At 47.5% G+C, this 23,144-nt stretch overlaps 5 protein-coding genes across 6 annotated transcripts; 4 read left to right on the top strand and 1 right to left on the bottom strand.

Annotated features, from left to right (window-relative positions):
• The first annotated feature begins 6,344 nt into the window (after positions 1-6,344).
• On the top strand, positions 6,345-8,056 carry LOC106031351 (dynein light chain 1, cytoplasmic). Its single transcript, XM_013173713.3, has 2 exons — positions 6,345-6,622; positions 7,679-8,056. The coding sequence occupies exons 1-2, from the start codon at positions 6,491-6,493 to the stop codon at positions 7,814-7,816; spliced, it is 270 nt and encodes an 89-aa protein (XP_013029167.1). The 5' UTR covers positions 6,345-6,490; the 3' UTR covers positions 7,817-8,056.
• A 699-nt stretch (positions 8,057-8,755) lies between these two features.
• On the bottom strand, positions 8,756-15,909 carry COQ5 (coenzyme Q5, methyltransferase). The gene is made up of 7 exons (XM_048063749.2): positions 15,725-15,909; positions 15,163-15,312; positions 14,491-14,715; positions 11,552-11,658; positions 9,807-9,895; positions 9,485-9,596; positions 8,756-9,369 (listed from the first exon to the last, which is right to left on the bottom strand). Exons 1-7 carry the CDS (start codon positions 15,876-15,878, stop codon positions 9,268-9,270), a joined length of 939 nt encoding a protein of 312 aa, XP_047919706.2. The 5' UTR covers positions 15,879-15,909; the 3' UTR covers positions 8,756-9,267.
• Positions 15,910-16,225: 316 nt separating this feature from the next.
• On the top strand, positions 16,226-19,542 carry LOC106031352 (dynein light chain 1, cytoplasmic-like). Of its 2 annotated transcripts, none has more exons than XM_048063750.1 (3): positions 16,226-16,279; positions 17,487-17,624; positions 18,932-19,542. In XM_048063750.1, the coding sequence occupies exons 1-3, from the start codon at positions 16,241-16,243 to the stop codon at positions 19,067-19,069; spliced, it is 315 nt and encodes a 104-aa protein (XP_047919707.1). In that variant the 5' UTR covers positions 16,226-16,240; the 3' UTR covers positions 19,070-19,542. The 2 variants fall into 2 exon arrangements, with proteins under 2 accessions (XP_047919707.1, XP_047919708.1); XM_048063751.2 differs by lacking the exon at positions 16,226-16,279 and adding an exon at positions 16,894-17,051.
• Positions 19,543-19,670: 128 nt separating this feature from the next.
• On the top strand, positions 19,671-21,678 carry LOC125179653 (dynein light chain 2, cytoplasmic-like). Its single transcript, XM_048063752.2, has 2 exons — positions 19,671-19,981; positions 21,313-21,678. Exons 1-2 carry the CDS (start codon positions 19,850-19,852, stop codon positions 21,448-21,450), a joined length of 270 nt encoding a protein of 89 aa, XP_047919709.1. The 5' UTR covers positions 19,671-19,849; the 3' UTR covers positions 21,451-21,678.
• A 324-nt stretch (positions 21,679-22,002) lies between these two features.
• On the top strand, positions 22,003-22,873 carry LOC106031353 (dynein light chain 1, cytoplasmic-like). The gene is made up of 2 exons (XM_013173717.3): positions 22,003-22,265; positions 22,547-22,873. Exons 1-2 carry the CDS (start codon positions 22,134-22,136, stop codon positions 22,682-22,684), a joined length of 270 nt encoding a protein of 89 aa, XP_013029171.1. The 5' UTR covers positions 22,003-22,133; the 3' UTR covers positions 22,685-22,873.
• The last annotated feature ends 271 nt before the right edge of the window (positions 22,874-23,144 follow it).

Here is a 23,144-nt window from a genome sequence, read left to right as displayed (position 1 = left end):
CGTTGGCGCCTTAATGCGTAAGCATAGCAATGATGGACCCCCATTCCTGACTATATCTTACCCGTCATGAATGATCCGCACACACTGCGCCCCAAACATCATTCAGTGGCATTCTGTGTTGCTTCAGAACAACCTAACGCTTGCCTTCCTGCTTACCCAAGACCGAAAACCAGCTCTAGAGATGCATGCTTCAAACTCATAGAACAGCTTACAGACAAGCCAGTAATCTGTGTTCCTCAGGTGTCTGTACCTCAGAGAAGATGATGTTACAGAAGGCAACTGCACAAAGGAGCTGCTGAATAATGCCAGAGAGAAAGTAGAGGAATATTTCGTAGCCCCACCAGGTATTGACTTGTTTATAAAAAAAACTCTTAATCTTGCTTGAATTAATTTGACAAACGTAAATTGCCATAGCTGACTTTACTTTCAGAAATATTAGCTAGTAATAATGAAATGCTAAAATAAGTAACTGTAGTCACCTGTTTAAAACACATGAACACCACCACCAAACCAGAAACAGACTGCGGTCTAGTGGTCTAAAAGCAGTAGAGAGGCCAGTCTTACTTTAAAGCTGCTGCACACATTGAGTTGTTATTTACAGGAAGTTAGTTAGACAACTTTCTTACATTCTGTACTCGCTCGGGAAATTTAAGCTGTCTGTATGTACTCAGAATAAACTGGAGAGGCGCTTTCACGTTAAGTTGTGCTGCCCAGACTGTGACTTACAGCTGGTCTCACACAACTCTTTGTTTTCTGTCAGGTAACATCCCTTTACCAAAGCTAGAAGAACAGGAGACTTTTCTGCAGGACTCTTAGTGAAAGAACTCAAATGTCACTTCTGATTTTATTGGGAAACTTAAGGTTTGTACAGTTACAACTGAAATACCCTCGCACTTAGTTTGATCAAAAGAAGAGCAACTGCACTGCTAAACTTTTTACAACATCCTTTTGCTGTAAATTGTCTTGCTACTGAAATACTCACTGTTTGTGAAGCTGGAAGGCAGCATGAGAGATGACCTTAATGCTTGCATTTAGCAAAGTGTATTTGATGCTGTTCTTTAAGATACTGAGTGGCGTAAAGGCTTCAGAGAGAACATTAAAAGCTGATGATTAAAAAAAAAAAGAACAATTAATTTTTCTTGAACTGGTTTATCAGTAAAACAAAAGAGGTTGGAATATTGTATCTGACTATGTATCACCTTTAGTTTAACTCTGGCTCTGATAGAGTCAGAAGTAACAAAGCCTGGTATGGCAGAGGAGTCCGTAACATTGTTGAGCATCTCTGTCAAGTACAGACAGAACTCAGATTTTCATTACAGAAGAAAAAGGACTTTGAGAAGATGACTGACTCAGATGTTTTGCTTGCACTGAATATTTCCTTTTTTGTATCTCTGTGCGCCATGTCTGTATGGGTTACCTTCTAGTTCCCACCTTGTATTTTTATTCTCACAAATTAGATACCTAGATTTCTACAAAATTGGAGAAAGATTTTTAATTTTAGAGCATTAGCTATGTCTGTGTATGAAAAGTACTTTGTAAGATGGTGCTGAAGAGTAATGGGTTTAACTATAGGGCTTAGCCTGTTACCCTCAAGTAACAGTCATGTGCCAGTACCTGAAATTCTGTAAGGAAATCTCTGGAGCAGACACCTTGGCCGTCAGCTCCCAGACAGGATGTTTGTCATAGGAAGATCAGCCATGGGAAGGGGGTTGTTATGAAGCTGCACAGCTGCAAGATCAACACAAGCCCCCCCACACTGCCTCAGTGGCTCAGAGGGCAGGAGACCATCACAGGAAGAAGTGCTGTGCTGGGCAAAGGGGGAGGACTGCTATAGCAAACAAAATACATTACCGCTGTCTCATCCTGGCAGAGAGAGCTTCCTTGCTGAACGTCTGCTAGGCAGAGGAGATAGACAAAGCTCATTGAGGGAAACTAGAGACCCACTGAAAGAAGAATACCACAGCAAACCAGAACCAAATAGTCCAGACCGTTCACTTCCAGGCATAAAAAGCACTGTAAAAGCCTGAAAAACAAACTTTTCTTCTTGGGTGGTGCTCCCTTCAAATACAGATTTCAGAATCCAGATTTATTTACTCCAATTGTAATGCCATGCACTAGAAGAGATCATGACAAGCTGAGCCACGAAGTGCTAGAAAAGACCCTTGTAATTACTGTAATAGGATACTGCTAATCACCAGTTTGAGTCTGCTCTTAGGGCTCCTGAGAGCATGCCAGAGGGAAAGAAGGGTCTTCCACGACTGTGCTGGCACACGCTTCCCCGAGGGCAGAACTCACCTCATGAGAGTACATGTTCTGAATCCGTTTGCAGAGAAAAGCCATTACTCCCATTCTGTCTCCCTGTACTTCTGTGTAATAAACACCACCAGCTCCATGCATGCGCTCCTTCAGGTCCTGCCATCTGCCTGACAGACGAAGTCCTGAGCATGAGCATTATCATAACTATTTTTCCTATGAACTGCATATTCTACATGCCTGCAAACAGGTAATATAAATTAGCGATTCACAATACATGTGCATTGTTTCTCAACATCTCAAAAGGACACCAAGCATATGAGGAGTATCATAATTTGAAAAACACTGAGAAAAATGCTTGAGAGTTTGAATAGTGGTGGTATTGGGTTCAGCCATTAGTGGCTTGTGCATAATGCTGCGTACACAAACTGCTTTGGCAAGCTCCCACTCAGGCCATTGTGCGTCTGTCATGTATTTCATGGAAAACCTGGGCTGAGTGAAAAGGACCACAGCTGCTTTTGCTGATAAAAGAAATCACAGCCATTGAGTAGGTTCTGTTTTCATTTGCTGCCCTGAAAGGCTGTGTGCTTAGTAAGATTTGAACTGTCTGGAGCTGACTTTTTTCATATTTGTCTGGCAGGAAGTGAGAGCAAACACTTGTTCCACTCTTATCGTGCCTTTTTGCAGTTACTTCGTTATTTGTTTGAGCTTCACATAAAACAATTGCTTTGATACTTGAATTCTTTAAAGGGTGTTGAATTAAAGCTTCGATTTAATCCCACTAATCCAATTCACTGCAAAGCTGTAACACTGTGCTTAAGTGTCAGGCCTTTCAAGATTCAGACCCTGCAAATCATAAACCTTCACAAATATACAAGCTCAGCCTAAAAGTCATTTATGATGCATACATAAATCACGAGGAGAGACGTCAATGGGTACCATACAACAAGCATGTTAGCAGAGAATTCCCAGTTTGAGAAATACCCACACGTTCTACCCATTTTTGGCCTCCTCCTTTGACTATCAGAGAGAATGGGGACAACATTATTTACATAGAAAAAGGGAGAGGAATTTGAGAGTGAACTGCATGGCCGCAGGAGCTACCAGCCTAAGGTATCATCAAGTAACTATTTAAAAGCAGCAATCAAACCAACAATTTGGACAAAGATGATCCCACATTCCCAATGCAGCAGAGGCTAGTCTTAAAACTGCCGGTTCGCTGCTGCTCCCCTACCCACACACTCCAGTGAGAGAACAGACTGCCTGATGCTTGTTCCCTGCAGCCTAAACTGCATTAGAAGTTGCAAACACGCATTTCCTTAATGAAGGGGTTTGTTACAACGTCACCACTAATAAGGGAATTACAGCCCTGACTCAGACAGCCACAACCACCAAATGAGGACCCCTTGCAAAGGCCAGACGAGCTACCTACGGGGCAGCATACGTTAGTACCTTGGCGTCCCATGGCCTGTGTACTGTGGAAGGTGCTGTGCCCCACAGGATGGCGTGAACCCCCTCTGGGCCCAGGTGACACCCCGAGGCAGGGGCAAGACGCCCCTCGTGGTGCTGGTTCGAAGCACAAGCAGCTCTGGGGCTGGCTCACACCCTTACAGTGTTCTGCCACGTTGCAATTTATAAACCCAGGCAAGCGAGTAGCTAAAGTTAAAGACGTGTATAACAAAACCATGACCTGTAAATTCTGCCTAACTGCATAATATGTATTTGTAAAACAACTCGTGTTTTCTCCATGGTTAGTAGTTAGAACAAAAAGAAAAATAGTCCATTCAGTTAAAAAAAAAAAGGGGGAAGGGGTCGGGGCAGATACTGAGCTGCTGTAAATGTCTCTAGTTCCCCTGGAGACTATGGAGATAGCTTGACTTACACCTGCTAAGTTTTTTTCCATTACTATACAGATCTGTAAGATATAATAAAATATTAGATGCCCTAGCACGTAGATGCCAGGTTTACAAAGAAAATTTCAAGGGGGAGGTTTCTTTAGTTGCATGGAAATACAACAACTGAAGTTGGTGTATTGATAATAATGATTATTTCATGTTTTGGTAGTAACTAGGAGCCCCAGGAAAAAAATCTCTATTAGCTGTAGTGATACTGTATTATTCAACATAGCAAAAAAATAGAAGCCTCAACTGAACAGTGCTTGCAATCTAAGCTCCATCTGCAACAGGAGTCTCATGGTATACATTGTCCATTACCCAATTTTCTTTGGCACCTCTTCTACTCCAGCTATCATCTCCTGTATGTATTTGTTCTGCCTTCCCCTGCAGCTCTATCCCGAGGGAAATTACACTTTTACAGTCTTGATCAACAAGTAAAGCTCTAATGTTTCTCTTTAAAGCTATGTATCTTAGGCTTTTATGTTTCTCTTTAAAGCCATGTATCTCACCCACACTGACATTTCTTGCAGTCGTCATCACATCTGTTCCTTCAGCTAACCATTTCTTAATAAATGCACAGAAATGTGCCTGCAGCTACCAAACAACCACCTCCTCAGAGATTCATGGGTGTTTCTAAAGTTCATTGTAAGCACTGGGAAGAGTGTTAACTGGTTCGTTTCTGTCAGCACAAAACTGTCTAGTACTTAAAGAACCATTGCTAGTGCTGCAGAGACTACAGACAGTTCTGTAAATTGTTTATGGTGGCCCCAAGACTGTCCCAAAGCTGCTTCTTTAAGTTGTTAGCACACAAGGTTTCTTACACCCTTTCACCTGCTGCATTAAATCAGATAAGTTCCCTTAATTTCATAACTTTCAAAGTTGTTCCTAATACACACTGATGATGGTGGTATAGAAAACAAAGCTGTGAATTATATCTCTTCTAATTGTAATGCTAAAACCTGGCTGCTAAAGCTGAAAGTTATTTATGAGATACTGTAGAATGGCATTATCCAGTTTTAAGATTTTGGGGGAGAGAATATTCTTCTGAGGTTGCCTCAGAGCTTGAAAATGCAAAAGGTTTCTTGCAGTTATGCTACTTTTGCTATGGGTGACACTGAGCAGGTAACTATACTGCATTAACATGAAACATATTTTCATTTTCAGTGAGGTGGATGACTTTTCTGGAGTTTATTTCTACAAGGAAATGGCAGTCCCACCAACCAACCTTCTAAAACCTCTTTTAAGTCAGGCTGTGCTGTTTGCTATAGACAAAGCTCAGAGTCCTGTTATTAACAGATCACCAGCTGTGGAACACTCAACAGCAATTTTGTAGCTGCTGACGAGAGTATAAGCAGAAAGTGCCCCAGGGAGAGTGAAACTAACAAAACAGAGCACTGTGGATCTCCCCAAACATCTTGCTTCATTAGAAAAAAAAAAAAAAAAAAGCAGGAGTTAAGAGTTGCAGAAATTCTGAGGTCTGAAAGAGGTGCCTCAAATGACACTTAAGTCTGATGGATTCAGTTCATTAAAGGAACAAAGTTTAGAGCTCACATGATCACAGTAAATAGGGGTAAAAGATTTTTATCAGAGATCGCTTAGTCTGAAAGACAGTGACAAATTGAAGAGAGATATATTGATAGGAAAACTGATCAAGTGTGACTTATAAGCTATGGAATGCGTTTCTGTGATGTGGGCAGGCTTTCCCCTCAGCAAGAGGCATCTCGGGGGCAGGGATGCCGGCTCACAGGGAGGCACCAGGCCTGCTGCAGAGATTGTGAGGGGAAATTCTGTGAAGTTTTTCTGTGTTGCTGCGACCTGGGCTGGGGCGAGTAACAAAATGGCCTTGGGGGACATGCATCAGCTACAGGAAGGAGTTTTACAGAAACTGGGACATATTTAGACGTGCTGGAGGCTGAACTCATTTTACAGAACGGGTATTTTCTGCCCTGGATCAGCAGTTCTGCCGCACGCGGCAGGGACCCCCCTGCCGCCCCTCAGGGCCGGGCCGGGCCGGGCCCGCCCGCCCCCCGTCGCCATGGCAGCGGACGCAGGCACGGAGCATGCCGGGCCGAAAGAAAACGCCAGAGCAAAACCCCGCTGGGGCCGCGCGGGGCGGCCAATGAGCGCTCGGGGGAGCGGTGGCGACGCCCAATGATCGGCGGAGGGGGCGGCCCCGGGGGCGGGCCCAGGCGCTGCCGGCGGCCCGCGGCGGACACCCGCAGAGCTCCGCGCGGGCCGGGCCGGGGGAGGGCCGAGGCAGGGCTGCCGCAGCTCGCGAGGCGCTGCTGGGCAGGCGGCTGCTCCCGCAACTCGGCGCTGGGCTTCGCTCCCCGCAGGCAGCCATGAGCGACCGAAAGGCGGTGATCAAGAACGCGGACATGTCGGAGGAGATGCAGCAGGACTCGGTGGAGTGCGCCACGCAGGCGCTGGAGAAGTACAACATCGAGAAGGACATCGCCGCGCACATCAAGAAGGTGAGCCCCGGGTCAGGCCCCCGCCCGCACGAGAAGCCGGGCGGGCCGCAGGCAGCTAGGCACGGGGCTCCGCAGAAACGAGTCCAGGGACACTCGATCGGCAGGTCGGGCTTTGCTGCAGGCGGGTGGCCTTACGCTCCTTTTCCTCCTACCTGTGGAGCTCTGCGGTCCTGCCGCTCTTCTCTTGCAAAACTTTCTGGTTAAGCACTTTCCTCCTTTATCTCCTTGCCCAAGCGAACAGAATGGCAGCTGACCTGTCCCTGGGACTGACGTGCCGGGACAGAACACTGGCCCCATTGAGCCTATTGAGCAGCGCTGGCTTGCTGACCTCGTCACTTTTTTTTTTCCCTTCCCACCCCATTTAAGACAAACTGTTCACACTAGCGCAGAACAGATGGTTCGTCACTTGCTGTTTGTCAGTTTTTCTCCGGCTCCTACTTGGAGCCAGATTGAGCTGTAAGTTCAAGCTGCAAGATCGAGATGAGCAGAACACAAACTTGCATGCTCTCCCCAAAAGTCCCTTCGTCTCGGGGCTGTGGGACACCACAATACACAGGCACTGGCTGTAAGCTATTCATACAAGCCTCGTAGGTACTAGTTTATCTAAAACTCACAGCAGTCTCCCAAGTATGATGGGTAGAAGGAATATTCTCATGACATGATATTAAGGATGCAGCAGAGAATTTTCCATTAAGAGTCCTTTCAGCATCCTTATTAAGGATTAGTGAGTGAAGATAAATTAACAGCTTAATTTCTATAGATTTAGAACAAAGTTCTTAAAAGTTACCATTTGAAATCACAGTATGACTTTTGCAGAAAAATTATTTTCCCTGAACATATATATTTTAAATTTATTCCTGCTTTCTTAGGAAGCTTTTTTTCCCCCTTCGTAAGCAGCAGAAAGTACTAAGACAACAGATGATCCCTGCACTTAAGAGCATATGCTGCTCCTTAATTGCTTTCTTCAGAGAGGGATACTTGCTAACAAGTTACATATCAGTGCCAAAATAAATGTTAGTACAAGCAATGCTAAATTCCGAGCTCTCTCTTCTGCAGGAATTTGACAAGAAATACAATCCCACTTGGCACTGCATCGTGGGAAGGAACTTTGGCAGCTACGTGACTCATGAGACCAAGCACTTCATCTACTTCTACCTCGGCCAAGTTGCTATTCTTCTTTTCAAGTCTGGTTAGCACCGTGGACTCCTCCTGACACTTGCGTCTGGTTACAGGACTGCACACTAAACCCAAACAGCCTGCTACCTTCAGCCTTCCTGAGGAAAGACCTCACCTTCAGGTCTTTCGTTGTATTGTTAATGGTCAGGGATTTTACTGTAGTAGCTGTAATTTTCGTTGTGGCTATGAAAATGTCTTCCTTGTATTTATTTTCTTTCAAAACACAGCTTCTTTGCTAATAAAACTACTGGAACGGTTTGTCCTTTAAGACTCTTATCTGCCCTTCTGCTGTCTTAGTGCTTGCATTATCTCTTTATTCCCCTGTGAAGGAAGGAACATCCCCACCCCCATTTTTCCCCTAAATCCACAGCATCTGAATCCTGAGCTAATCTATGAATACATCGTCAGTCAGTAAGGAAGAATAACAGGATTTTTCCTGAGAGAAGATGGAAAAAAATACTGCTCTTTGAGTCTCGATAAGCATTTCGGTATGTATAACCTCCGGTGCAAATTCTGGAGTTCAGCTATGTTGTGGTGGAAAGAAGTTGCTTTTCTGATTTTGGGAAAACTGGTGAATAAAAGCAACAGTCCTTTTATTTCCTACTCTTCAGAACAGAGGGATTTTCATTCTTTTATTGCACAGCTGTCGCTTTAGAATATAACTCATGTTCTCTAGCTTTGAGTAGTTTATATTTTTTTTACTCTTCCTATTTTTTTTAAATGTATCCTGCAACAGAAGGATCAAATCTTCAATAGTTTAAAGTTCAGAAGCAAATGTGTGGTATTTTTATGGAGATGTTCTACATCCAGCATCGACAAAAGAAACGTACGTTCGCCTGATTTGATATGTAGGCAAACGTGCATCATCACATTCCAGAATAGTTATGAAGTTATTATCCCTCAGAAAAGTTTATTTTCTTTTAAAAATATTAAAATACTGTCTTAAATGAAAAGTAGTTGATGCATAGCTGTTTTATTTTGTAAGGCTTCCACTTGTTTGAAAGAAGTAAAAGGATCATGGAAAAGCCCCTTGAAGTCCACACGACTGAAAGACAATGACAGCTTAATACAGGTTTAATAAATCCAAGTCACTTCTCACTGCTATGACAGCCCCCTTGAGGCTGAGGAAAAGAAAGGAGGTATCTCATTTGAAGACTAGTTAGTCCATTTCTGTACCCACATCAGGTGTAACTGAAGTTTCGCCGTTAGTTAGTAATGCTCAGTTTTGGCCATGTCCTTTGTGGTGCACTTGAAGAACTGCAAGTGTACAAAACTGACCACAGAAATCACTTCATCCTCAGGTCTCGAGGGGAAAAAGGTTGCCAACATTCTTCTGGGCCTGTCTACTGAGCAAGTATCTGCTGCACCAGCTCTTAAAGCTTTCCTCTTCTATCTTCATAGAGTTAAAATTCCAAGCTTTCAGATTACTCAGGAAAATTATACTTCTTGCGTTTTGCTACATAGTAGGCTCATAGTTTGAAACCTGAGTGAATGGCAACTATACCTGAGGATAAATTCTGATAATCCACTTTAAAAAACCCTGCATCTTCTATCATTTCCTTCAGCTCCTCCTGAAAAATAAGTTCCATAATTACAACCACCTGAAAGCCTCTAAGCCAGCTGCCTCCACAATTCCGGTGGGACTGTGTCTTGTGTATCAGTGCATCCAGAGAAATGTTGTCTTACCTGAGGGGGGAAGCGTCGGATGCTCTCCACAAGATACTGGTAAGACTTCCAGTCACCAGCGATAATCTCACCCAGAACAGGGATAACCTGGAAACTGTAGAGATCATAGAGCCTGCAGAGACAGAAATCATGCACAGATTAATACAAACAAGTTTAAAACCAAGACTCTTCAATGTACGTTGATCTCTTTACCACTATGCTATGTCCAAATTTGATTTTAAAGTGCACAATGAGAAGGCTGCAAAGTGTCTCTGTCTCTTACTCCGGCTGAGTGCAAGTAAAGAGTCTTGTGACGTGGCGTAAGGCGTCACCATGTTCCTACCTGGAAAGAAGAGGGTTGCTGACATGACTAAATTCAAGGCAGAGAAATCTCCCTCCTGGTTTCAGCACACGATAGGCCTCCTGAAGTGCCTGAGACAAAGCAGATGTGATGAGTTTGTTTCTGTGGAACAGCACCTGTCTACTGTCATGCCAGAAGCCAACAGCTCAGTGATGAACTGAGGGGAGTACAGAGAATCCTGTCTGGCAACTGCCAGTATTTACCTGTAGAGAAGCATCCTAAGACCATCAAAACCAAAACTAAACCAAAACCCACAACACTCCTGGTGTTACGTAAATAGATTTATAACATGCTTTATGCTGAAATGATGATATTAGGGATGCATTTTTTTCCTTCTCCTTTTCCCTACTCTCAGTTGATGAATGTTTGCCAGCACAGTTCTTGTAATTACAGACCAAACCCAGAAAGGAAAAGGTGACTCAGCTAGAAGAAACAAACTGAAAAGAGGGCATGATATAAATATATTTTTAATCAAAAGACAAGACTTTATTCAACTGTGAGGCACATCAAAGGATCAAAGAAGAAATGATTCTGGGTTTTGGAGGAGCAGTTTGCGAGAAAAGGGAGGAAAGAAAGGGAAGAAAAGAAACTTAGAGCTACTTAGAAAATTCCACCCTATATCTGAAACAAACCAGCCAAGAACAACTAGAAACATTCTGTTGACAACTATGTTTTTCCATACAAGAACACAGAGTTATATTCAGCCTCTGCAGGTTCTACATCTGCTTGGCTTCAAGCGTCACGTTCCTAAGGGATCAAATATAAACAGTACACATGCATGACAAGAGCTCTGAAAAAGAATTAGACGCTTGAATGTGTTTTGTATCAAGTCTCCAGGGAGCCATGCTACCAGACTTCTGTATCCAGTTTCCTTGAAGAGGTATAAGGCAAGGAGCCTGTGCTTCAGAAGGGTGCAGATGAAGCACCGTGAAAGACCACCTGCGTTAAAGAAGTTCAAAGACACACATTTCAAGGTGGTTTGCATCCAAATGCTACACCTCCTGTGGAAGGAGCATTGCCAAGGTTATAACACACTCCTCCAAAACACAGACTAGCCAACTAGACACAGGTGATGTACCTTATCTTCACCCACAAGACAGCTAGTCGTTTCCAAAGGACGGATACTGTTTAGAGCACAGAGAACTCTTTCTAATTAAAATCATACTCATTCTTCATGGGGAACCATACTACCAGCCAGTGTAAAGACACTAAACGGGGCTGAACAGATTAATTCGACAGTAGTGGTGGCAGCAGCCAGCTGCTCCCCACTTTCTTCTCTGGAAGCTCTGCTGGCTCAAACAGATAAGTAGAATGAGGCAGGAAGCATCGACCCGCTGCAGGTGGGATATAGGTCTGGTGCTTCAGAGGATTTGGGACACGCAGACTGACTGCGCTGTATGAGTGTAGGTCCTGTAATATCATAGGTTAAAAGATAGGGAATGTAGCATTCAGCCCTTTTTGCCTTAGGAAGAGATTGTGTGGCTTGCCAAGCTGGAAAGATTGGGTGCAACCAGTATAAATCTTACTTTTATGACAAAGGTGGAGCATTTAATCGCATTCTTCATTCAAACATGCTGCACAATATGTGCCACTTATTTTAAATGTCTTAGGAGTAGACAAAGATGTTTCTTTATCCAAAGGGGTTCCTCCTTGGCTTCCTCTGCTGGAAGAAAAAGCATCAGATGGATTGTAAAGACCCTGTGCCAGCACACACTATAGCAACTTACCAAATCGATACGAGTTACGTTTCGTATTCCAAAGGCAATTGTGTAAACATCAAATTTATCATCATCAAAGGGCAGCTCTTCAGCATTCCCAAGCACCCAGGACAAGCCTGTAATGAAAGCCAAAGACACAGTATTGAACAGGCCCTATATAAATGCTGGTCCAAAAAGACTAGGACTTCTCTATTCCAGAATGAAATATTTATTAATAAATAGATATTTAAAAGCAGTGATTCATTTTTGATGGAGGAAAGAACACTTTGGTCTACACTCACAAATCTTTCAGTGCCCTGTATTGCAACAGATCTGCCAAACATTCCTCTGCACACGTGCATGCTGCGTGCACAGCGCCTTGGTCTGCCACCAAGATTTCACCCAAATCTTTCATTGTAGCGGAAAGCCACACAAACTGGCTGCTGGCTGTTGCAAAGCTGCAAGAACTCTCAAAGAGTGACTACGGACAGCGACTAACATCTTGCCATGCAAAAATAGCTAAAACACTAAAGAAACTTAGGTAGAAAGTTTCCATTGATTGAAGAAGATGAAAAGCCACACTCCTCCATCAGCACTATCAGCATGTGATCCTGTTGCAGCTGTGCAGTTTCCCGAACGCCAACGGATCAAGGCCATGTCTATCTGTGGAGTGTTAGGCTTGTCCACGTTATTTGTGCCAAAGTAAAACTGCTAAGTTTAGTTCTTAAGGTCACTTTCTGGTGACTCTGAGGCAGAAGAAAATATCCTAACAGAAAAAAAACAGGAGTTTTCTGCAACGGCAACAGTTCAAAGGACAGTCTGCTAGAAAGAGGCATGGAGAACAAAACAGAACAGAAAACCTCGGCTGCTGCCAGGAGGCATTCAAATTTCATTTTTACAAAGTAGATACAGTTGTAGAAAGTGTAGTATAAAAAGATGCACACAACATTATTAAAGCAGTAATTATCTGTCTTGTTTAAACCTAGGCAGTTTAAATATACCTCTAAGAAGTGAGTACCAAGAAAAGGGTCTGAACAACAGGAAAACTACCCCTCAGAATACACTGCAGTGAAATCACAGGCCAGAAGTTTGTAAGGGGATAGAAGAAAGGGCTGTCGGTGTTAAGCGAGGAACCGAGGCACACGCAGCGCACCCTACCACTCCTGCTGGCCAAAATGCACGATCAGCAATTGTGCAGCACGCGTGCTTCTTTTCAGTGTGCACAGATCCTGTTGCAGGCTAACAAATACATAGAAATGTATGTACTGGGAAACAGTAAAAGAACAAGTCCCTTACAATTTTAAGGAAAACAAATTTCAGACCTCAGATGATCAGCATGCAAGCAAACTCAGAAATGAGTTTACTAAAACAGGGACGAATCACACGAAGGACAGCAGGCAGGACATACTCAACGGGTATGTGCTGAACGAGGGAGAGAAAGAGGTAAGAAGTCAGAATTGTGGCGCAGTAGTGAAGAAGGCAACCCAGGCAGCAAGATGACAATTGAGCTTCAACAACTACACTGCACAAAGAAAGAAAATTAGAAACTAAATATATGTATTTTGAGAACTTGATAAGATATAAGTCACAAAAATACCTAAAAATTGAAGCCAACTGAACAAAATGTTTTTTTTGTAGTAGCTAGGAGGCAGTATCAAGCTTTATTTCAGATCCTAAGCTATAGCCATAAAGCACTCATACTTACAGTGTTGGTACAGTTCAGGTGTTCCCAAACTATGATGCACAGAGAGCTCTGGACAGGCTTGCAAGCTGCTCAGATGAGCGTGATGCATGCAGCCTGCCAGAGCTGGAAGAACCCATGCTTTTACCATCAGTTTACTATGCCAAAAGAAGAGGGGGAGGCAGGCAGGCAATGGCCTGGAGTAACCCACCAGCTGAGAATGAGAGCAGCTGAGAGAACCCGTGTCAGCAGCTTTTCTGTCAGCCCCTTTCGCTGCTGAGCTTTGTCTTATGTCCTTCAGCCTACGTAATTTCCAGGCAAGAACTTCACTTGTATCTGCCTAGAAGACCTTTCTTGCAAGGCCCCGTCTGCTCCACACGCACCCACACACCTTGCACCAGGAGCTGCCAACAAGAGGTAAGTGCTAGGTGGGTCACTGGCCACAGCTGCGAGTGGAGTTGCGATGGGGTGTGGGAGCAAAGCACAGTGAAAGGACACAGAGGACATCTCACAACACGCATGCAGAGGCTGCCCAGGGCACTCCTAATGGTGGGTACCCAGGAAAACAAGTTTGAGAATGTCCTGTATGCTTTACCTTGCTAAAATATTTGGTAAATAGCTGTAAGTGACAAGAGGATAAACTATTATCATAAAAATGCTGAACCACAAAAGCAGGCCTCCTTTTTTTTATATTTTACTTCTAAAAATCAGGCTCTTAGTCAGAACTGGTATGGTCCACAACAAATTCTAGATATCAGTAAATTAATCCATTAACCTGCAAACTAACATTTAATATAATTCAGTTTCTCTGAATATTATTAACACATTCTCTAACTGTGGAAAGTTTTGTAGGTTTACAACGTACTACCACTCTTGCATTTTTTATTTGCTGCCTTAATTCTCAGAACTTTAGTGCAATTATTCTAGGGCTGAGCTCTGCTGTATTATCTGCCTTAATAAAATCCGATTAGTCTGCACAAATATAAAGAGCAGGCTTAGGTTATTTGGCCAGTTTTGAATATCCAATTGCTGGATATCGGACCTCATGAACACTTCCATGTCTGTATTTCTAAAAGCTCAAGAGGATCACTGTACGTCTGAACTTCGTACTACGCGTGTCGCACTGGAAAAGTAATTTCACCTTGACAAATATGAAAGCACAGCTTTGGTATATACCAGGGCTATACAGTTCATAGTGTAATCCTGAAGCGGTGATTACCTCGTGGCTATTACGCATCAAATTCTTGCTACCGAGCACATTACTGAAATGGTACGATGCACGACTTACCTTCAGAGTAGCCAAGATGCTGTGCTCTTTGCTTCCCAACTTTTAACATCTCTTTGTTAATGTCACAGACCACAACTTGGGAATCCCCTAGTGGCTTAACTTTTTCTTCCTCGTAACTCTTAGAAATTTCCTGCCACGACAAATTCTGATGGCGCTTAAGCTTCTGCTGGAGTTGGCGTTCTCGTATGGAGCGAACATAATTAATAAATCGAAAGGCAATGTCACCTGCGTTTGTTTTAAAAGAAAGATACATGTTTTAGAATGTTTCCTGAACGTGAAAGTACTAAAACTCCAGGAAATTGGAACATAAAACCCTGAACATCAAACTTACATATTGTACAGTAGGTATATAAGTAAAGGAAATATATTAAAAGCAGACAGTTCAAAACTTTCTGCAAAAGGAAATAGTTTTTAACAGCGTGTTATGGCATTACTGTAATAATTTCAGAGCCTTGGAGTAAGATATTTCAAAGTACAAATAAGTTAGCTTCAACCTCTCTTCACTGTAAATCTGCTATAATATTGTAGTAGATCAGATAGATGTTTTACTGGTTTTAAAGACAGGGAAACTAAGGCAAAAAAAAAAAAAGTTAGGCAACTCAAGTCTGAGCAATCTCAAAGAGTTCAAAGATAGCACGGTGTGGTCATGTGGAACTCACCCAAATTATTTACCTGTTCCTCCAGCAACATCAACAAGAAGCGTTCCTGGGGAAGGATTCATTTTATGCACGAGGATATCCTTCCACACCCGATGAATCCCCAGAGTCATTGAATCATTCATTACATCATATTTCTCGGCCACATTTTCAAAGACCTGATAAACTGTAAAGAAAGCACATAAGAAGGAAACGCAGTTTACTTAAAAATGCTCATGTAGGAAGGAACGTGCCCTTTTTTTTTTGCCTGGTGGAGGTCTGCCACCATGTGGAACTGAGAAAGATCACCTGAAAACTCTTTACACCAAAAAACCGACAGAATCCCATTGACCTTGCTGCCTGACAAAGGTGTCTTTGGAGAAACGCAGCCTCTTCCCGTAACCCTTCCGGAACTCTGGGGGGAAGGATCGAGCTGGGACAAGGCTATAGGGTTTACCGAGGCTCCCGGTAACGTCTCAAAGCAAGCGCCCAGCCCCACCACCCCTCCGGCAGCCCCTTAAACCCCACAACCGATGCGCGCCGGGAGCCCCGGCCGGCTCCACCCGGGCCCCGTCGCAGCGAGCCCCGGGCCCTCTCACTTTTCTCCCTCCTCTCCTCCTCCGACACGTTCTGGAAGCCGAAATGCGTCTGGGGCCCGGAGGCGAGGCCCCGGGCGAGGCCGAGGAGCGCACGCATAGCCCCGCGGCGGCGGCCGAGGAACAGCCGGGCCGGGCCCAGCCCCGCCGCCGCCATTTTGAAAGGCGCGACCCGGCCCGGCCCGGCCCCACCGGGCCCGGTGCCCCCGGCGCCCCGCAGCCCTGCCGAGCTCCGGAGGATTTTAATTTCACCGGTGAACCCCCCCCCCCCCGGGGCCGCGGCACGCCCGTTGTTTGTCGGTCCCCGGTGCTGAGGGGAGGCGGGAGGGGCCCTGGTTCCCTGTCAGGAACTTTAGCGGGAGGGGTCTTAGTCCCCCGCGGGGAATTTAGCGCGATTTAGGGAATTTAGCACGATCTGGGGAGTTCTCCGGTGAGCTTTTTTGTGCAGCAAACGCCCTGATCGCACACCGCTTGAGTCATCCAGGGGCCTTTGAACCTTTGTGGATAAGGAGTTACTGAATGGTTACGGAGCTACCGAGCCGTGCGTCACGCCGGGAGGTGAGGTCACGGCGCTGAGGAGCGGGCCCGGAGCTGCGCTCCCCCAGCACGGGCTGGGCTCCAGCCGCCGCCCTCCGCCCTCACACCCCCGGGGCCTCCTCGCGTCCTGCGGGCGGAATTGGGCCAAACGCCCCCGTTTTCGCCCCGTGTTCTTCACAGCACAGCGCCCCGTACGGCACCGCACGTTGTCCTTTAGGTGCCTCAGCCAGGGGGAGACACGAGCGGTGCCTACCGGAGGAGTCACCGGGAGAGCCTCGCACGCCGCTTTCACGGACCGGCCGCACGGACGCGCCGGTTGGGGCGGTTCACCCATGACGGGGGGGAAAGGGGAGGCCGAGGGAAGGCCGAGCGGAGGCTGCGCGGCACCTGAGCGCCCCCAGCCCCGGCGGGCCCGTGAGGGGGGCCCCGCGGGAGGCCCCGGAGGCCCCGGCCCCGCCGAGCCCGGCGTCCGCACAGCGCCGCTCATCGCTATGGCAACGGCCGCGAAGCACGCCGGGCTGAAAGAAAGCGCAGAGAGAAAACGCTGCGAGACTGCATGGTCCTGGCCAATGAGCGCGCGGAGCGGCGGCGGGGATAACCAATAGCCGGCGGCCGGCGCGGAGAGGGCGGGGCTGGCGGCTGAGGGAGGCGGGTGCGGCGCGCGCGGGTCGGTTAAACCCGCGCGGCGGCGGCGCGAGCGGAGCCCCTGAGGTGCGCGTCCGCCCCCTCCAGTCCCCGCCCGCCCGCTGCGCGCCGCTCTACCGGGGCTGCCCCTGCTCCGCGACCGCGAACGGTGAGGGGAGGGTGTGGGGAGCCGAGCCCTGAGGGGCTGGGGATCGATCGGCACCGGGAATGCCGAGGGGAGGCGGGCGGGGCACGGCCCCCCCCCTCCCGTGGTCACCCGGGGGGATGCGGGGAGCGGCTGGGGGGGCTGCGCCCCCTCCCGGGGGGTCCCGGCCTGAGGCGGGGTGGAGCGGGGCTGGGGGGGGTCGGGAAGGGCCTGGCTGGGCTCCCCTTCTAGGGGTTGAGGCGCCTCGGAGCAGACGCTGAGCTGAGGCGGCTGCGAGTGAGGCTGTGCCCTGCCCCTGAGCCGCCCTGCGGGGCTGCTGCACCGCAAGCGGCGTGGCACGGCGGGGTGCTGGGCTGGGCGCTGCCGGAACCCCTGGGGAGATTGCTCGGCAGGTGGCTGCGCCTGTAACTTTGAATTTTGTTCTTTGCCTCAATTCAGGCAATCATGAGTGACCGAAAAGCAGTGATCAAGAATGCGGACATGTCGGAGGAGATGCAGCAAGATGCTGTGGAGTGTGCTACTCAGGCCCTGGAGAAGTACAACATCGAGAAGGATATCGCTGCGCACATCAAGAAGGTGAGGGTCTGGTAGTGGGGTGTGCTCATGAAGTCTCTGTGTGCATGAAAAGTCAGCAGGCGAACGTTGCTAGGCAAGTAGCTCTAGAGAAACAAGTTCCAGAGATACTAGATAATCAAGTTGGGCTTTCCCTGTAGGCTGGTGTCCTTATGTTCCTTTCCCCACCCTTTGCATTGATTTTTGTGGTCCTTCTGCTCTTCCCTTGCAAAACTTTCCATTTAAGCATTTTCCTCCATTATTTCTCCCTGTCTAGGTTAACAAAAAAAGTGGTAGCTGACCTGTCCCTGTGACTGATATGCCAGGACAAAACACTGCCTCTATTGAGCTCTCCTACAGCTTTTCTCTGAGAGGAAGCCTGTTTTACGTAGTTCTTGGTTTCAGTGGTATTGAACTTAATCTTCAGGATCTTTTCAGTTCTGTACCTGTGAAACAGAAATTGCAGGGAAACATTATTTTTGGCAAGTCTACTCTACTCACGTCTTTCTTTACGTAGTGACCAAAGCAAAAAATATATATATCAGCCACCAAGGTTTTTTTTTCTGTTTGCAAAGTCTGTTAATCCTATTCTAAAAGATGGAAGGTGGGAAAGATCTAGTTCTGATTATATTTCCTTCATCAGTTCAGATTAATGGAGAAATGGAGGAGTCTCAGTGGAAGTTAAACTGATTTGAGTGGAAGAGCTATCTTAAAAGTAACTCAGCTAAGCAGAATGGTTGTTTTCACTAGAGAAAACTTGTTTTGCTGTTACCATAGTAGAGAGAGGCACTTTTTTCCAGATGCAGGAAATAGCTAAGATAGCAGAGAAGAGGGAGTTTAGCCTACTGTATGTCAGATACTCTCTGTGGCAGCTACTGGAAGCTTCTGGAGAAGTTTGTGAACACGTCACGTAGATTTGTTCATAGCATTGGTATTACAGAGCTTGTAGCAGAGAGTTTTTTCTGTAACTGTCCCTCAGTCCCTCTAGCACCCATGTTGCAGAGGAACAATGAAGTCTAGATAATGGCTTAATCCCCGCAGATACAACACTAGTGGCGAAGCTTTTACTCAGGGGTTACAGTTTCAGATTATGTTATGTATTATCTGGGGAGAAATACTACTTTCCGTGAGCAAAGGAAATATTTTGAGCTTATTCCTGAGTTGATAGGAAGCACTGTGGGGGTTTTGTTTTGTCTGACTAAGCAGCAGGTGAATAAGTTGTAAATAAGATGATCCTAGTATTTAAGAGCATCTGTTCTTCCTCTAATTGCCTTGCTCAAAGCGAATACCTGTTCAGAAGCGTTCTTAATTCCGAGTGATCTATTTTGCAGGAATTTGACAAGAAATACAATCCCACTTGGCACTGCATCGTGGGAAGGAACTTTGGCAGCTACGTGACTCATGAGACCAAGCACTTCATCTACTTCTACCTCGGCCAAGTTGCTATTCTTCTTTTCAAGTCTGGTTAGCACCGTGGACTCCTCCTGACACTTGCGTCTGGTTACAGGACTGCGCTGGCTCCTATGACTGGTTACTTCAGCCTTCCTGAGGAAGCAGACCTTGGTCTTCAAGGGCAATGGCAGGGATTACGCTATGGCAGAAGGTGTTACATTGTGGATATAAAAAGGAAAAATACCAAAAAAAGTCTTCCTTGTATTTATTTTTTTCTAAAAGGCTTCATCTTTGCTAGTAGAGCTGTTGGAGGAGTTTGGCCTTTAAGAGTTCTCTAGCCATCTGCAGTGTTGCCTCATTTCTGCTCGTGCTGTGTGAGTACTGACGGTGTTTTGTTCTCCCTGTTCCAAACATCTCCTATTTTTATTTTCGTGTATTGCTGGATATACTAAAAACCACGGCTATGCTGTCACAGAGCCTGAGCTGTTTCTTTTTCTGCTGATGCCTCTTGGAGATTTGATTTGGAAAATAAACGCCAAGCCCCACCCCAGCTGCCAGCTCCTTATTTCCGCACCGCCGGGAGGGCTGGGGGCGACTGCGGGGGGGGGCGGGGACTACAACTCCCAGCGTGCCCCGCGCCCGGCTCCATCCGGGTCCCGGCCGCTGTTGCGCCGCCATTACGGGGCGCTGCCGTTGGCGGTGACCGGGGGGCGGTGCCGTGAAGCGGGCGGGGCTGGGCCGTAGGGACGGGCCTCGGTCTGCTGCGGGGCCGTGAGGGAGCGGGGCGGTGCGGGGCCCGGCTCGGGGCACCCGGCTGGGTACCCAGCCGCTGCCGTGAGGTGTTAGGCGTGGGGGCCATGGGCGAGCAGAAGGCGGTGATCAAGGACACGGACATGGCGGAGGAGATGCAGCAGCAGGCCGTGCAGTGCGCAGTTCTGGCCATAGAGAAGTACAGTCTGGAAAGAGAAATTGCCGCCCTTATAAAGAGGGTAAATGTCTGCTCCTGCTGTGGAATGCTGTGTGGGCAGCAGAAGCCCAGCGGGTGGGTGTTGTCACGCTGTCTGGAAAAGCGAGTTCCGTGGACACAAGATACGTGGGGCTGTGGGCTCGTTTCCCTCAGTTCCCCCACCCCTACACATCCCCTTCCTCGTTCTGCCTGTTTTCTTTTGCAATGCCTTCATTTTAAATTGCTGGTTCACCAGCTCCTTGTCCAGGGGAGACAGGAGAGAGCCTGCTGACCTGTCCCACAGCTGGTTGGTAGAAACCAGTTGGTTGCGCGTTTAAATCTGCTGGGGCTTTCTTCAGCTTTTTCACCTAGCACCTGACTTACATTTTATTCAAATTGGTCTTAAGGTTCTGCTCATGTTTCTGTACTAGTTGCGCAGGATTGACTAGCAGGTTCAAAATCTGCAGTAAAAAAAGTATTTCTCTGCAAAGCTTTTTGTATTTGTGCCCCCTTTCTACATGCTGACTCATACTAGAAACCCAAGTCTTGGAGTGCTGTTAGGTATGTGTGAAAAAGAACGATGCCTGCGCAAAAGATCTAATTCTGATGCAGTTTTGGCGTTGCTGGATGGAGAAGGAAGAAATCTAAGGGTACCCTGGATCTGAGTGGAAGAGCTGTTGGAAAGCTCTTTCAACTAAATAGTACAAACACGTCTGTTTGGGACGTCTTCCTTTCTGCCACCCGAACAGAGCTACCAGCAGGTTTATTTTTTCCACTTGCAAGAAACGCGCTCTTTGTTAGTGCAGGTCAGAGGGTTCACAGTTCATCAGATTTTCTGTGTGGCTCCTAGTTGGAATCTGAGGAAAGCATTTAACCAGGGTTGCAATACCTGATCAGAAACACTTGTGTGCTCCCACAGAAAGTTTCCTCATTTGAGAGCTGTTGGATATGACAACATATGATTGCCAGCTGGAATGTTCTGCCTTTAATAGACCTGTATAAATATATATATATGTATATGTTTTAAGTGTGGCAGGCTCCTCAGTGTGATGGGATGATGGGAGAACATAACTGCATGACCTGAAGCTTAACAGGTATAGTGTGAGGTCGTGGTTTGACATTTCAGGGGGAAATCCCTGAGGTTACTCCTGCTCAGCTAGGAAGTGCTGAGGCTTTGTTGTTTTTTTCTGTTGTCTAAGCAGCAAGTGAGCTATGAGAAGTCAGTAACAACCCTTGTACTTAACAGCTCCTGCTGCTTCTTAATTGCTTTTCAAAAAGTGATATTTGTGAGGTGGAGACATCGGGACAGAAAATGTAGTCAGCATTTGGGTGAGGCCTGCGCCAATACTAAATTCCTAGTGGTATTCCTTGCAGGAGTTTGAGAAGAAATACAGCCCCACGTGGCACTGCGTCGTCGGAAGGAAGTTCGGCAGCTACGTGTCCCACGAGACCAAGCACTTCATCTTCTTCCTCGTGCGCGGCCTCAACGTGCTCCTGTTCAAAGCTGGCTGAGCCACGCATTGCTCGCAGAGCCGCGCGTGCTGCGGGGCGGCATGCCGACAGCGACACGTACATCGATGGACGTGTCCTCGCTCTGGGGGGAGACCTTGGCATGGGTACCATCGGGGACGTCCCTGCTGGTTTTGTTGCATTTAGGGGAGAAATAGCCCCAAAAGTCCTTTGTATTTATTTTTTTTCCGGAGTAAGCTTCTTAGCTAATAAAGACGTTACGTGTTTTAAGTGCTTTAGGGCTATCTTAAGAGCTTTAGGGCTATTTTCTCTTCTTTCCTAGCGAAGTTTGTGCCCCCCAGCCCCGAGTGACCGCCCCGCACCCAGCCCCTGCTGCCGGCGGCCGCCCGGGGGCGCTGCGGCCTGGCCCGGCCCCGGGCCTCGTCGCCGTCGCCATGGCAACGCGCGCGGGGCATGCCGGGCCGGAACGGGCAGCCCGCCCATTGCCGGGTGTCCGTCGTAGCCAATGAGCGCGCGGAGCGGCGGTGGCGGTGGCCAATAGCTGGCGGGCGGTGAGGAGAGGGGGCGGGGCTAAGGCTATAAGGAGGCGGGAGCGGCGCGAGCGGGGCCGTTAAACGGGCGGCGGCGGGAGCGAAGTGCGGGACGGAGCGCGGCTGCAGGCGCCCGTGAGGGACACTGGGGGCCCCCCGCGAGTGGGACTCGGCTTAGTGTCGGGCGCAGGGGCCATGGGCGAGCAGAAGGCGGTGATCAAGGACACGGACATGGCGGAGGAGATGCAGCAGCAGGCCGTGCAGTGCGCCCTGCGGTCCCTGGAGGAGCGCGGCGTGGAGTTCGACGTGGCGGCGCGCATCAAGAGGGTAAATGTCCGCTCCCGGGGTCCCGCTGAGCGCCCCGCGGGCACCCGTAACCCAGCGAGGGGGAGTGCCGGTGGGTAAGTAGCCCAGGGCATCGAGTCCCGGGGATGCGAGGTAATCGAGGTCAGGTTCTGCGTGGGCTCGTGTCCCTTCTGTGCCCCTTGTATGCGCTCTTCAGGGTTCTCCCTCCCCCTTTTATTTCACGAGTCCTTTAAGTCCTTCCCTCCGCTCCCCAGCGGCAGCCCCGAGCAGTGACACTAAGTGCCCAGCGGTCTCTCCCGCAGGAGTTTGACAGGAAATACAGTCCCACGTGGCACTGCGTTGTGGGCAGGGATTTTTCCAGCTGTGTCACTCACGAGACCAATCACTTCATCTTCGTCTACCTGGGTCACCTTGCTGTGCTTCTCTTCAAGTGTGGTTAGAGCCGCGGACTGCTCCTCGCGCTGTCCTCCTGTGACTCAGCTGCGTGCTAACTCAGAGCCTGGCGCCTGCAGCCGTACCGAGGAAACAGATCTTGGGCTTCAAGGGTGATGGCAGGGATTCTGCTGGGGTGATTGGCGTTTTTATTGTACTTGAGGGGAGGATAGCAAAAATAAACATTCCTTGTATTACCTTTCTTTCCACAGCCAGCTTCTTTTTCAATAAAAAATGTTGTTCTGCCTTTGAAAGTTTTATGGCTGTTTCCTCTCTTTCTATAGTGTTGGTTGTGCCACTTATTTCCCTGTGAGTGTGAATGTCTGACTTGCTAACAAATGTTTTCAAATCCAAAACACGTAAGCACTGTGGTAGCCACACTCATAACTTCATCAGTGTTTCTAAGAAAAATAAATCTCAGTTAGGGACAAACAGGAGTTAAAAGCCCTCTTATGAGGCCTCTACTAG

Source organism: Anser cygnoides, chromosome 17 (genome assembly GCF_040182565.1).
Source record: "Anser cygnoides isolate HZ-2024a breed goose chromosome 17, Taihu_goose_T2T_genome, whole genome shotgun sequence".
NCBI lineage: Eukaryota > Metazoa > Chordata > Aves > Anseriformes > Anatidae > Anser > Anser cygnoides.
Note: the sequence above shows the minus strand (reverse complement) of the source record. Positions and strands in the feature narration are given on the sequence as shown.

Bases quoted from the DNA above. Each gene is read 5' to 3' on its own strand.
- LOC125179653 (XM_048063752.2), top strand. From the start codon at position 19,850: ATGGGCGAGCAGAAGGCGGTGATCAAGGACACGGACATGGCGGAGGAG. The intron at 19,982-21,312 runs GTAAATGTCTGC...TATTCCTTGCAG, and splicing joins TTGCCGCCCTTATAAAGAGG to GAGTTTGAGAAGAAATACAG.
- LOC106031353 (XM_013173717.3), top strand. From the start codon at position 22,134: ATGGGCGAGCAGAAGGCGGTGATCAAGGACACGGACATGGCGGAGGAG. The intron at 22,266-22,546 runs GTAAATGTCCGC...TCTCTCCCGCAG, and splicing joins TGGCGGCGCGCATCAAGAGG to GAGTTTGACAGGAAATACAG.
- COQ5 (XM_048063749.2), bottom strand. From the start codon at position 15,878: ATGGCGGCGGCGGGGCTGGGCCCGGCCCGGCTGTTCCTCGGCCGCCGC. The intron at 14,716-15,162 runs GTAAATAATTTG...AAACAAACGCAG, and splicing joins TGATGTTGCTGGAGGAACAG to GTGACATTGCCTTTCGATTT. The intron at 9,597-9,806 runs GTAGGAACATGG...CTGTCTCTGCAG, and splicing joins AGCAACCCTCTTCTTTCCAG to GCTCTATGATCTCTACAGTT.
- LOC106031351 (XM_013173713.3), top strand. From the start codon at position 6,491: ATGAGCGACCGAAAGGCGGTGATCAAGAACGCGGACATGTCGGAGGAG. The intron at 6,623-7,678 runs GTGAGCCCCGGG...TCTCTTCTGCAG, and splicing joins TCGCCGCGCACATCAAGAAG to GAATTTGACAAGAAATACAA.
- LOC106031352 (XM_048063750.1), top strand. From the start codon at position 16,241: ATGGTTACGGAGCTACCGAGCCGTGCGTCACGCCGGGAG. The intron at 16,280-17,486 runs GTGAGGTCACGG...GCCTCAATTCAG, and splicing joins GCCGTGCGTCACGCCGGGAG to GCAATCATGAGTGACCGAAA. The intron at 17,625-18,931 runs GTGAGGGTCTGG...TCTATTTTGCAG, and splicing joins TCGCTGCGCACATCAAGAAG to GAATTTGACAAGAAATACAA.